General features: G+C 46.8%; 2 protein-coding genes across 34 annotated transcripts in view; one reads left to right on the forward strand and one right to left on the reverse strand.

The window, feature by feature from the left end:
* The window catches only part of SLC25A26 (solute carrier family 25 member 26), a 115656-nt gene that overhangs the window by 91310 nt on the left and 10517 nt on the right, over positions 1–13829 (forward strand). For 10 of the 32 annotated variants that reach the window (XM_068907641.1, XM_068907639.1, XM_068907650.1 and 7 more), the window contains 3 exons: positions 1455–1528; positions 6997–7258; positions 9899–9993. In XM_068907641.1, the coding sequence (XP_068763742.1) occupies positions 1455–1528; positions 6997–7093 (171 nt within the window). In that variant the 3' untranslated portion in view covers positions 7094–7258; positions 9899–9993. Of the gene's footprint in view, positions 1–1454; positions 1529–6996; positions 9994–10679; positions 12366–13829 lie in introns of those variants that run through there. The other 22 variants (XM_068907636.1, XM_068907634.1, XM_068907638.1 and 19 more) reach the window with 9 other exon arrangements.
* LRIG1 (leucine rich repeats and immunoglobulin like domains 1) overlaps positions 10910–13829 on the reverse strand; it is a 99580-nt gene continuing 96660 nt past the window's right edge. For both annotated transcript variants that reach the window (XM_068907624.1, XM_009678665.2), the window contains exon 19: positions 10910–13792. In XM_068907624.1, the coding sequence (XP_068763725.1) occupies positions 13560–13792 (233 nt within the window). In that variant the 3' untranslated portion in view covers positions 10910–13559. The remainder of the gene's footprint in view (positions 13793–13829) is intronic.

Raw genomic sequence — 13829 nt, forward strand, 5'->3', positions numbered from 1 at the left:
AGAGTTTCTGTATGGTCACAACAGAATGAAATCCAGCACCTATTAATAATGACTTCTGCTCTTGTTCTCAAAGACGGGATTAGATGTAAACAGAAACTGCACACAGATCTAATGAAATTGTTGTGCTCCTTTCCTTGAATTGCTTTTCTCGTCATTTCCCAGAGGAGCTGTCTGAGCAGGGCCTGCACTTGTGCTAGACTCTAGACTTCTGGAGTCTCATGCAGTGTCTTTAGGAGAAAATTCTGATGGAGTGAGATGCCCAAAGTTAAACATTCCACCAGGGATTTATTCCTCTGTTGTTTTTGCTAATAGTTGGGATTGTGTGTGTGTCTTTCCCAAGGAGGGCTTGGCACTAGATTTTCTGTCCTAAAATTTCAAGCTACAGATATCATAGTGGCATAGTTCTGCCAACCGGGACAGGAGGAAAATTGCTTGTAGGAATATCCAGTAGCATTCCCATCATTATCTTGCTGATTCACAGCAAAGCTAACCAGTCACATAGCAGAAAACCTTCAGCAGATGAATATTCCTAAAACGTTTCCCTGCCCTGAAAAGACCTGTTGTGGTCGCAGAGGTCAGGCATCCTGAAGTTTCTGTGTGCAGTTTTTGCCCTATTACTCACGTCCTTCAGCGAAGGGATGTTTCTTGTTGATGATATGCACCTCCTCAGCTGAGTCAGGCTCGTCCGTGCCCACTATGTCGATATTATGTTGTGCGTCTCATTGATGGGTGTTGTATCTGGTGCAGCTTCTTTGCCTTTGGATGGTGTGTGTGATACCGTTGTAAGAACTGGGTTTCGTTTATGTCTGCTGCTCTCCTGAGAAACTGTGTCAGCATGGGTAAGGGAATGATGGTGCTTTGAGATATTCTGAGAACCTTCAAACAGCATCTTTGTGTTAGTCATCTCACGCTAACTAGATCACACACGTAATCTAATAGTCTGTAGTCCTGCTGTTTGGCCTGTTTTCCACTCAGGGTAATTTTCACTTGCAATACACTGCTTGTGGTTTTTTTTTTTAAACCATTATTTGTAATTTGTATTTTTTTAGTAAATCTCAAGGCTGCTGTCCATCGGGTTTTGAAGTCAGTGAGCAGAAAAGTCTCTTGTTGATGCTTTGAGAATGTGTTTTTATTAATGTCTTACTCCTGTGTCAGCTGCTGGACATAGAGCAGTCTAGTGCAAAAGAGGTGGGAGCCGCAGTTCTGTAACTAATCAGCTCTGTGAGCTTGGAGCGATTGTTTTATTGTTCTGTGCCTCGATTTCCCTTTCTCTTTTGCCTCATTTTTGGAGACAATGAGCTTTGCCTATGCCTGGGGTAAGGAGACTGATTAGGACTTCTGGAAGTGCTGTAATGTAGCAGTAACCAGGAGCAGGGAGCTCAGTACATAAAGCTCAGTAAACCTCTTTGGCAACAGTTTTCCACAGCGAATGTCTCTCTGTTTTTGTGGTGCAGGCTGGTTCCACCAATGCAAGCGGGAATGTTCTGGCTGCTCTCGGTGGCATCTGGAGGACACAAGGCCTGTCGGGGTAAGAACGTGCTGAAGGGCACATTTCAGGTGCTTGCATCTCCAGGTGTGTTTAGGGTGCAGGAGAGGATGGGATGGTCTAATTAAGTCCTGTTATACAGAGAAGATTTTAATTGCTGTACACAGAGCCAGGGAGCAGCTCTCAGGTAGCTAAGGACAACTGTTCTGGGTCAGACTGAAGGTCCCTCTAGCCTGGTAGCATGTCTCTAGCACTGACCGCAAGCAATGTCCAGGAAAGAGTATAGGAACAGGGCCAAACATATAGTCTATACTTCCGCAATATAATCTCTAGGATTAGCTCCAGACTTCAGAGCCAAAGGAGGTGGATTTGCGTTTAACCCATAATGGACTTTTTTCCAAGCACGTGTGCATTTGTTCTGCATCCTCCATTTAAATTTCTGGCATGCACAATATCCTGTGGCAGCGAGTACCACAGTTTCACCTTGAGATGTGTGCATCACCCTTCCTGAGACATCAGGGAAGGCCAACATGGCAGCCACGTCTCCATTATGAACAACCTTTTCCTTTTGGCAATTTCCTACTGACTTTGAAAACACCAGCCAGGTGTCCTCTGTTCCTCTATATTTTCCATTCTTATTAAGAAGCATGACAGGAGCAAGAGCTGCCAACATGGTGTCAGCAGTAGAGACAAGCTGAAGCCAAAGGAAGGAGACCCGAGGGAGCAGTGGTAGGATTTTGCAGGTTTGCATCCCCTCCCTGGAGTACTGCGTTTCTGTGCAGCATGGAGCTGCATGAGGCTGCGTGCCTGGAGCACTCCCCACCTGGCATCTCCTGGCACTAAGCCCAGCACCAGCAAGAGAAACGCCTCTGAGTGCAGAGGCTGAGTGTGCAGGAAAGATGAGGGCAGCGGGTCCGGCAGTGTGTGCTGTCTGGCTTGTCCTTCGAGCCTCCCGTCTAATCGGGGGCTTTAGAAGGCTGATTGGGGCTGGTGGCTCTGATGGTGATGGCTGAGCTTCAGCTCTAGGTGAGCCATGCTCTGTGGCCTGGCAGAAGTGACTGCATGAGAGAGCACTTGCATTACACAATCTCCGTACCTCCTCTGTAATCTTGGATGCGTGAGCACACATAAGCACTTGCCTGCTTGGATTTCTCCAGTAAGGCGCTTATTACAAAAACACAAGTTTTCTGAAAACAGGCTTGAGCTCAGAGCGACGTTCTGAGCAGCCACAGAGCAGCTCTCCAACTGCTTTCCTGCTGTGATTGAGGTGTAAAGATGCTGCTCTGGGCTTTCTTCTGACCGGTCAGGGAAGGCTGGGGTGATATCAATCCAGTCTCTTAGCTGCCTCACTTTGCACATTCCTAAGACTGAGAATTGCTCTTCTGACCTTGGAGCGGTGTTGTGAAAAAAACGTCCTTTGCTAGCTTTTGTAGAACATTTTGAGAGCTTTTGAAAAAGGTGTCGCAGGCCTATAAATTATTATTGGTTTTTTATGGACACCTGCTCCATTTATATTACCGTGCCCTATTTGAGTGTGTGAGTCATACTGGTTAGTGGCCCCTCCTAATGCTGATACAGAGTATACGTCCTTAACAACTGCAGCCAACTTAGGCTGCTTCAGTCCATGAGTAAGGCCTGTGCTTCTATCAGTAGGGCCTGTCCCACCTGCCCCAGACCTGGAGGAGAAATGAAATATTTCTGCAACTTTTACTTGGGGCTTTTTGTTATAACGTCTCCTAGGTTTTTAAACGGCCTGATGTGGCCGATGCTTTCAGGGTGCCATTTTAACATTTGTAAACTGTTGCTGGAAGCAGCATGTAGTTTTCAGCTTTGCGGGAGATAGTTTTCGGTTAACATCTGAGCTCTGCTCACACAACTAATAAAAGTTCAATACTCTTCTTATACATGTGGAAAATAATTCAAAACAAATTGCAGGAAGTTCGTGGACACTTATTCCAGGAAGCATCCAGCTGCTGTGCCCCCACCAGGCTGCTTTTATAGCTGTGTTGACAAGGCTTGCTATTCAAGACGGTGAGGTGACCCATCTGCAGACTGGTCCAGGTCCTACAGTGCTCCGTGGGCTCTAGGGCATGTTCTCAGGGAGACTAGGAAAAGTAAGGCAACTTCTACTGCTGCTGAGTTAAGTGTTGAAGGAGTTTAACAGGCGTCCTGGTATGGACTCGGCTGGGGAAACCTCCCCCTTCCCCCCCCCCCCCCCCCCCGACCAAAAGCAGAAAATAAAAATGCATGTTTGTGTTCTTTTCACCAGGGTGTTTCAGCAGTGCCCTTTTCTAAACAACCCCAAATTAAACTTTGCCTAAAGATAGTACCCATGGGCTAGGACCAAAGGGAACACAGTTCTGCTGAAATCAAAACAATAAGTGATCTGGAGAAAAAGTAACATGTAAAGTAGGCCAAGCTGCGTCAGCTGCAAGGAAAAGGAAGAAAGTCTTGGGAAAAATAAACGCAGAGGCTGCCATGCCTGCTGCCAATTATAAATCTATTAATCAAAAACAATAAAAGTGTTGGGCTTTTTTGGCCAGTTGCAACATGAAGTGATTTATGACTTCTCTAATAAATCTCATATTTGAAGAGGAGGAATTCTGGGGGCAGAAAGATGCATTGCTTATTGCCACCTTATTAAAACCAGAGCACAGGGCTCAACTTCCTGTTTTGCACCTAGTAAATCCTTGTGCTTTGCGCCAAGAAATTTAACATCCCTTTCTGTCCAGAGAGAGACAGGCCTGCAGTAATAGATAGAATAGGCGTAAGATTAATGCACCAGTTTGCCTGTTCGCTCTTGTTGGGGGCGGGGGGTTAAAGGAACCATCGTATTAATGCAGAGTTGCATTTTTTCCGACCGCTTTTCATTCAAGGAGGTGGTGGCATTCAAAACTCAGTGGTGAGAAAGACAAGTGTTTTTTTTACTGATAGGAAAAATGTGGTCAGATGACTTTTCCCAGCCTGTGCTTAGCTGGTGACAGAGCTGGCGGTTTGCACCGGGAGTCCCGTTCCTTCGCCTCTGGTCCTTGGCTGAGCTTCCCGGTCTGTGCTGATTTCATGTGGCTGGCGGCGGGCGCTAACCACGCTCTTCTCCAGAACCTGATCTTGCAGATGTGAGTCGTAAAAGCAGCCCCTGCGCTGAGGGCTTGCTGCTTTAAGAAATACGAGCTGCTCAGAGGAGTGAGGTGGTCTCAGTGCATTCAGGTAAAAGTGGTGATCTTTCTCAGGTTAGGTACCTCTTTGGACCAGAGTGTAATACAGAGGTCTTGTGGCCCAGCACATTAGGCTTTTTCAAGCACTGGCCCATCCTTATGCTGTGTCCATCCACTGCAGTGCCTTTTCCAAAAGGTGACTGTAGACAGGAGTTGTGGTTATTGTCTGTTGAGAAAGAATTTGCCTTAAATGGCTGACTTGTGGCCCCAAGTGTTGCCTTTGACTTTGGGACTGTAGGGCTAGATACGTTTTTGGGTCAGGAACCCTGCAATGAAGTGCTGCACTCTGTGGGGAGGGGGACCGTCCTGCTGGCCAGGTTGGAGAAAGCACATGCGCCCCGTGGCATTAACGTACCTGCAGCTGGGCTCTGCACTTCAGTCACTCCTGACTTCAGTCACTCCTGAATTTAAATGCGATTCCCCAATCTATATCTGCTGCTAAGCTATTCATGCCATGCTTTCTTCAACCATGCAATACCTATCCCTCAAAGCCTACATTTATTCTTTGCCAGTCATTCACGTATTGTGCATTTATTACAGCTGTTGGTCACGAGAAGGCAGTCTTGGAGCTGTCTAGCCCGTGGTGCTGGGTCTGACTAGTAACTGGTAGAGGTGGCATATGCGAAGGTGAAAACCAAGGCAGGTACAGAGCAGTGTGTAACAGGAGCGGCAGGGTACCACAGCCAGGTTTCTGATGGGGAGAGCAGAAAAAGCCATTCCTCTCGTCCTTCTGCTGTTGAGGCAGACGTGGCCCAGAGGGGTCAGTGTACCGTCACGCGAGAGTTCGGATCGGTCCTCCAGTAGGTCTCGGTTTGCACATTCAGGCCAGCATCTGAGCCGTTGACGCTCTCTTCCTATGGAAACGCGTACGTGTGGGAAACGTGGACTTGAGAGGCTGCGTGAACAGGCTGTGAAGGTGGGCAGGCGAGGGAAGGGAGTCGGGGGTCGCAGGGCCAGGGTTCTTGGAAGTGATGGTTAGTGATGGATGTTGCCAGGGATGCAGCTTCTGGTAACTCAGTTATCGACCCCTGTTTATATAATAGCTGTGCCTCAGATGGACTATTCTGTAAATGAACGTCTGCCGTTGCTCCTGTAATCAGGGCTGTCTAATTCGGCTCGAGAAGAGTGGCGCGTGTTTCGAGAGCAACGCTGCACCGCAGGATTTACCCTATCAGCGCTCTGTCCATACATGCCTTGTACAAATTACTCTGTTTTAAAGCTGTCATTATGGTAATAGACCCAATTGCTGTCTAGTAAAGCCATAAAATGTTTCCATCTGCCTGTGTGCTCCAGGCTCCCTAGCAAGGCTCATTACAACAAAAACCAGGGTTGCTGCAGCCAGAGGTTTCCCAAGCTCAGCGTGAGTAGCAGCGCGGAGGCCGAGCGCGGAGGGCTCCTGCGCAGCCCTGGGGCCGTGTGCTTCTCCCGCACAGCCCGAGCGCTCCAAGCAGTCTTGCTCTCCCAGGGCAATCCCACTGCGCAAAAGCTCCTCGCTGGGACCGTGATGAGTTAGGCTGCCACGGCTGGAAAGCCAAGGGCAGCGGTGTCCCCCCGCCGCTCATCCGGAGCGTGTCGCCGTGCAGGCGATAGATCGGCGGGGGCGTGCCTAATAGGTTCAAGGCTAACGTTTAATCCTTGCTTACAACTAAGGAAGCCTGTAATCCTCTGGGACGATACATTGGTCTGTCCTGAAGATAATAAACCAACTCTGAGCTTAGAAGTGTCAAGCAATTGGCTTTGCATTAGTTTCCTGTGCACTTGCAAGGACTATAGGATCAGGCACCTAAGAAGTCCTTGAGGCTGAACGTGCAGCCGTTTCTGCCCGCTCGCCCCTGCTTCGCGTTTGTATATGTTTTTTGCACTGAGCCGCTGTAGTGAGCGGCGTTGCTGCTGCGGGGGGGGAGCACCTGGCCGAGAGAGCGGGCCCGTGCCTCAGTTTACCTCGCGGCACTGGCGCCGCTCTCCTCTGCCGAGGCTGGGTGGGGGTGGCCAGGGCACTGGACACGTCCCATCTGTCCGCACCCCTTCGGGGGCGTTTGTCCTAACCCTTCTTTCTGTGAAGGGTCGGTAGCTTCCTGCAGCTGAGGAGTACTGGGGAGGGGTTAAAAAAGCACAAGGCTTGTGAGTGCTCTGTCAGTAAAGCCCAGACAAGTTCCTGCAAAGAACAGTGTGGTGGGATGTAAGAAATCAGCAAGAGAGAAATTTTCTTGGCTTTGTTTCCAGAAGCCTCTGCAGCCAGCCATGCCGCATCCGCTCTCCGCTCATCCGCTGAAACTGCCTTTCTTGTGCCTTCAGCTTGTTTGCAGGCGTCGTGCCCCGGATGACAGCGATCAGCCTGGGAGGGTTCATCTTCCTGGGCACCTACGAGAAGACGCGGCAGCTGCTGCTCTGACCCAGGCCGGCGATTCCTGCGAGGCGTCGCGGACGAGCTGGAGGAGCCGCTGGCCTCGAGAAAGGCGCTGGCTGCCTGGGAGCGCGGCCTTCCTCCTCCCGCCCCTGCGCCGCGCTCGGAGCAGCTGTTGGGCAGTCTGACCGCCGCTTTCGCTGTTAAAGAAAAGTAAATCCTCAAATAATCCAATTTCCCAAACATGAAATTTTCCTGCATGGAAAGTGAGTGAAGTCATTGCGAGAGTCGTGCCAGAAGAGTAACATTTGGGGGGTAAACAGCTAATTACGGTGGCTGAAAAAGCCATTATTAGAACTCCTGCAGGGGAAATGTTTTGCAAACCTCCAGAAGGAGGGCTGAGCGGGGAGGCTGGAATAAAGCAAGTTTTCATCATTCAGTGGCACCTGCCTCATAACGCAGGGAGGGTTTTACTGTTAGTGGCTGGGACTGATGGAGTTACAGCCTGTGGCCCTCCAGCAGCACAGAAAATATTGCAGGTTGGGAGGGCTCTTTGCAGAAGACAATAATCCATTTGTTTCTGATCTGAGCCATATTTGCGAAAGTTAATGTTCCTGTTTATACCTACAGGTGCACAGCAAGCGTTCCTGCCCGGTAACCAGTGCCGCTTTATTAATTAGACGCACATTGCTCCAGTAAAAGCAGGGGGTTGTATTATTTTACAACTCTGTGAGTCTTAACCGTGGTGCTTGTGCAAAGAGATGCAGTTATGCCTTTTTTTGGTCTTCCTCCCTCAGCAGCTGAAGGAGCATGAAACGTTGAAGGCCAGGAGGGAGGCCGGGAGAGAGCGCACAAGTTGTCCTGCTGAAGCGCAGGTGGAGCCTAGGGGCGCTCGGGGGGCTGCTGGCAGGCAGAGCAGACCTCTGCCGTTGCTCTCGCGTTAGGGAAGAGGAGCTGCAGCGGCCCGAGCGGTGCTGGCAAGTGCTCAGCGAAAAGGCCTTATTGAAATTACTCAGTTAAAATATTGACCAGAAACTGAAAACAACGTGATTGGCCGGGTTTACATCAGCATTGAAAGGGTTAGAGGTAGCGGGCGTTTGTGCAGGCGCGCTTGTGCAAGGTGGGGGTGTGCGGCTGCCCGGCTGCTGCGGTGAGCCCTTCCTGGAGGCTTTCGGCGCGCGCCCAAGTAGCCGCCTCGCGTTGGGGCCGGGCGGCGGGGATAAGAGGGCCCCGGTTAGGCGGTTCGGGAGCGGACCCCAGCCCCGTGCTGGCTGCAGCGGGGGCTCAAGCGCTTGGGGGTCCCCCCGCGGGGCTTGGGGGGCGGCGGCGGCTGCGCTGCGCGTGCTTGGGCTGCTGCTCTGCCAGGCGCGCCCCCGGCTCGGCTAAGCCCCTCTTTTTGCCGGGGTAGGTGTTTTAACCAGCAGGCAAGGTCAGCTGGAGAGGGCGTTGTAGCCCGGCTTGCGTAGCCGCAGGAAACCTGCTCGGCGCGCTGGAGACGCTGCGCGTTTGTTTGCACCCTGATTCTCTGTGCGTGCTCCCCCGTGGGCGCCGCGTTAAAGGCGCTCCTGTGCTAAGCGTTTCGCTCGAGCGCTGGGATTTCAGCTGTTCTGCGCCTTGAGGAGGCGCGTACGGGTGCAGCCCGAGGGGGCACAAACGCCAAACCCGGGGGGGGGGGGGGGGGAACCCCCGGGGGGGGAACGCGCGGAGCCCCAGCCCAGGGAAAACGCTGTCTGAGAAGCAAACGTGGACCACTACGTATTGATGGTGGTTGTTTTATTGTACTGTCTCCCTGTGATGCAGTGATCAGACCAAAAACTTAAGGCCAAAACTTAAGACAATAATTGGCAAAGTAATGAATTATGAAGAACAAAGGCTGTAATGCTTTAAAAAAAAAAAAAAATTGAAATAGGAACTTTTAACCAGCTCCCAGACTGGCTGGTTAATGCCACGAGTTACAGGGGCAGAGCGCGGCCGCGCTTCCCACTGCTCTTAAAGTTGTCGCTTGTATTAAATGGTTTTTTTTTTAAATTTTTTAAAATTTTTATATATATATATCTATATATATCTATATATATATATATATAAAAAAATGTGTGTGTGTATTTATACATGGTAGACCCAGTTTTAGGGGCATTTAGGGAGGGGGAAAAAAGAGCTATAACTCAGTCTTAAAAGCTAAGTTATGTTCCCTATTAAAGCTTTTTAAACAAGGTGAAAGGATTAGAACTACAGTTGGAGTGTTTAATTACTAGCTCTGAAAATAATTATGCCGTGCTTATGTTTTGGGCCCAAGTGTGGTGTGTTTTGTTTTGTTTTATTGCCTAATTGTTGCATAATTGCTTTTTGTTAGCATTTGTCTTTTTAACTAGGCAGATCAGTTTAGTAAAGCTAACAGTCACATATGGGCCTTGCACATCTATTGTCTAAGCCCATGTTATAATTCCAGAGTAAAAAACAGGAGTTAGTTTAAAAAAAAAAAAAAAAAAAAAAAGAAGAAAAATCTTTTGCTCATGAGCCTATTTGCCAAGATTGCTGCATCGTTGGGCAGCGACAGTAAGAGACGTTTTGGTGACGCTGCGGCTCTTGCCACGCTCTGCGCTAGCGATGAAAGCAAACCCATTTGTGGTGTCACGGGTCCTGAGGGGCAGAGCCACCCTCCTTTCCCTTCCACCACCGTTTTGGCACACCGCGCTAGATTTAGGTATCGAAGGCCCAGCTGAGCTGCAGCGGAGGAGGCCCTGTCCGCAGGGAAGCGCTGCCAAAGCAAACGTAGCCCAAAAGACTTGAGTCTGAGGCTGGTGGCCTGGCAGAGCTATTTGCTCTTTACCGTGTGACTAACTATGTTTTCAACAGACGCCAAGCGCTCCCTTCGCGTGCGCCGACCAGCCGGCTCTGCACCCTGAACCGCTGCGGGAAGGCCAGCGTCACCCCGGCACGGCACCAGGCAGGTGAGCCCCCCCCCCCCCCCCCCCCCCCACCCTGCTGGGCGCCGCGCTGGAGCGGGGCCCTTCGGCACACATCCATTTGTGACCTCCTACTGAAAACGCAGCTTTTAGTTACGGGACTTGGGTTGGGGGTGGGGGGAGCCCTAAAAACATTTGACTATTTTTCCTGGATTCCTTTTTTGCTTGAGTTTTAGCTATGTGGAAAACTTGAAATTTTGATTTTATTCTATTACTGGGATAATTTGGAACAACAAAACTTGAATCTCGCACTAGGCACTAGCTTTTTAAAGGCTCTTGCTTTTCCATTTTAAAATATTTCAACTCCTACCTGTATTAAGGGAGTTATCCAAGTAGTCTCAGAAAATGTGCTTTATACCTACAGTTATAATTTAGAAGAAGAAAAAAAATTTTTTTTTAAATATACAGAAACTAAACTGAGATTTTAGTTAAAGGAAGAATTCAGGCTTATCGCTGAAGCTGCCTCTGGAATTTCCATAAAGGGTGGGGGAAGACTTAAAAAAGCCAGACGTGTTCACAACTGCAGTTGAATCTGGAGCAATCCTGGCCCCATTTTTCTTACATACTTAAACACACATGCACACACCCCCATCTGTTCACGTTTCAGTGCCAAGATTCGGGCACTTGCCAGACACTTAAGCAGTTGATATATTAGAAATGTATTTCTTGAGTTCTTTATTGCAGCTTTCACTGCCACCCCCAAATTCCATCCCATCCACAAGGCAGACTTCGAGGCTCATGCTGATCTACAGTATCCAATGTTAAGTCTGTGGGTCTAATTTCACCAGCAGATACTTTGCATTTTCCTTAGAGAAAAACAGAAAAGAGTGTAGCAACGGATTAGAATTTTATTGAACTTTCAACTGAAACTCCCAAAAGCTCACTCTCAACAAAAAAAAGCTGTAATATTATAAATGAACCTTTATTAAAGACACTTCAATGCCATTTGTTAGACACTTCAATATCTTACATGTTTTTCAATGTACAACATTGTACCAAATTTTCTAATAAATAAATAACTTTGTACACAAAAGTAATACTTCCTCTTTCACATTGCCTCTTAGAAGCAGCAAATTCACATATTTAGTGGAAGTCATAACATTAGGCAGTTAACTTTATGCAGAAACATTATTTTCAAATGTTAATGTGGCAAACATGCTTTATATCTGCAATGGTGATGACATTTCCGCCAGCAAAATGAGTCAATTAAATCATTCCCATCTTCTCCATGTTCCCAGTTCCACTGTTTTCACCTTGTGAGTCAGTTCTGAAGCATACTTTTCCCTTGACTAGAGGGAAAAATATGCCTGGTTTATAATTTTCCAACATCCATTTCCTTTGCTTTGAATAAACTTGGCACTCAACATAACCAGCCACCTGTCTCAAAGTGCAAATGTGTCAATAGTCAGAAACTGATACAGACAGGTACCTGGCTAAATTATGCCTTGCTCCATCAAGGTCTGCTTCAGTCAACTAGTTTACAGTGAAACTTGTCTTAAGCTACTCAGCAAAAGACAGACACTTTTTTCTTAAGGGAGATGGACGTTACCTCCTCAATGTAAGGTGGGACGGGACCTGCACTTTGGGTCCTGATTCAGGGCAACACTTAAATTCTAACTGAAAGCCCATAAGCTTGGTAGGACTCTGGCAGATCTGTAAGTAAGTGATTTCCTGAACAGAAAAATGATGTGTTTCTGCCCTTACTTCTGATGCTTGTTTTTAGCCACAGCACTATTAGCAAAGGTGGGTTTCTACTGGACTCTGCTTCAGTGGAACTGGCATTCGAGTTGCTCCTAAGGAAAAAAAAGAAAGAAACACCCCCCACCCCCACCCCCCAAATAAACCTTTCCCCAAAGTAGTCATCACCAGAGTTTAGCAACCTTATATTAGCAGAACTCAAATTACAAGTAACTGAAAAGGAGTCCTCCATCCACAGGTACCAACACTAACAGAAAGCAGCCTTTCTATAAATAAAAAGCTTCATAGTGAAGTAATAAGTGACTAGGATCTGTTTGACCAATGTGGGTTATTTTTTCCCCCCTATTCCTAGATGAACTTAAAAGACTACATAAAAATACTTGGGACATTTCCATTTGACAGAGTACGTTCAACTATCAATATACCACTTCCCTTCTAAATTAGTGTTTTTATTTCTGAATAGCCCAGAAAAAAGCAGCATGATTCATTTGAAGCAGATAGATAGATAATTTAATGCAAAGAGTCTGGCTGCAGATCAGGGTAATGATGCTCAACAAGAAGGCTTAATATTGTGCTGCAGGGAAAAAAGTTGAATTATAACATGAATTAACAGTACAGCTGTTAGCTTAGGAGTGTGATTTTTTTTTTTTTTTTTTTTTTTGCCAAAACAGAAGTAGGAAACAGAAGTAATTATACTGGTGGGAAAGCGCATTACACTGATACAGGTTATTCCTTTTCCTAAACAGGGACAGGCTGTATCATTATATGCACCTTACATAGGTGTAACTGCACCCATTGGCAGGATGTGGGGGGTGTCTGCAATTTAGCTCTGTGGGTGATTAGTGGTGTAACAGGCTATATGGGCAGACAATACCCTCTGTTATGGAGTTTTTGCATGGTGCAAGATATGAGACCACCCCATAGTTTACTGCATGATTTATTTGGCTGATGACTGTATTCGCTAATTGTGGCATTGTTTTTGTCTGGTTGGTTTTGGGGCATGCGCAGTGGCTGAATTAGTTAGTGCTTCTTGTGTGGTCCACTCTAACATACAGGTACAGTCACAGTTCAACTATTAATTTTTATGCAGTTCTGAAAAATAACGGAACTTAAGTTCTTCCACAAACAGGAAAAAAAAAAAAATCAGGTTGCTATGTAACGTCTAATAGCTTGGGGGTTTTTGCTCTAAACCTCATTTGAAATAACTAAAGATCTTAAATGTGTTAAGTGCAATAAATTTCAAAGGGGCAGGAAATTTGTGCTAAGTAACCCAATTGATACTTGATTTAAAGGAACCTCCATTGAAAAGAGGACAATCCCTTTAGAACAGTCTGTTTTTTCAAGTTCTGCTTATGCATTTAAGGCACCAGAATTATTTTTCTCACAAAGTTTAACAGCAACCTGATACTGAGAACAATATTGCCAAAACTGTAAAATTTCACTCAGTTTTCCATGCACTAAAGATGATTAAAATAGCCTCTGTAAAAGATATATATATATATTTTTATATATATATATTTATATATGAAAACTCTTATATACAGTTGTATCAAATACTTTTCTCTTTACACAATAATCCCTTGCATTTATGTGCTTCATATGCAAGTCAACTTTTGAATGCTTCATACTTCTCAGGGAAGTTTTAAATTATATACAAACAGGTGACGCTCGAATAGGAGTTTGTTCCCCATACAAGCTTGTTTTTCATACCTCAGTTGTTTGCCTTTGACAGGTCATCAGTTCAAGATTTGAGGTAGAAGTAAGTAGCCCATATGTTCTGTGCAAAAAAAAAAAAAAAAGATAAAAAGAAAGTAATAGCATGTTTGTTAATTTGCACGTGGCAGTCTGTTCTCTCAGTCTATCGGTCTTCTCGGTGGCTTGAACTCATGAATGGAGTCACACGACTTGGGTATGTAGCTGTTGGACAGGAGAGCCTGCTTCACTTCCGCTTCACTCTGCAAATCCAGTAGCGTTGGGGAAATTTCAGGAAGCACGTTCAGTTGCTTAAGTGACCCTCCTGCTGGAGAAGCTCTCACCAAATTAAGGTTGTTGAGCTCTGAAGGCTTTGCAACTGATTGTGAAGAGTCTGCAAAAAAACCAAAGGCCCATTGTGGTTAGTTGAT

The sequence above is a fragment of the Struthio camelus genome, chromosome 14 (assembly GCF_040807025.1).
Source record: "Struthio camelus isolate bStrCam1 chromosome 14, bStrCam1.hap1, whole genome shotgun sequence".
Taxonomy (NCBI): domain Eukaryota; kingdom Metazoa; phylum Chordata; class Aves; order Struthioniformes; family Struthionidae; genus Struthio; species Struthio camelus.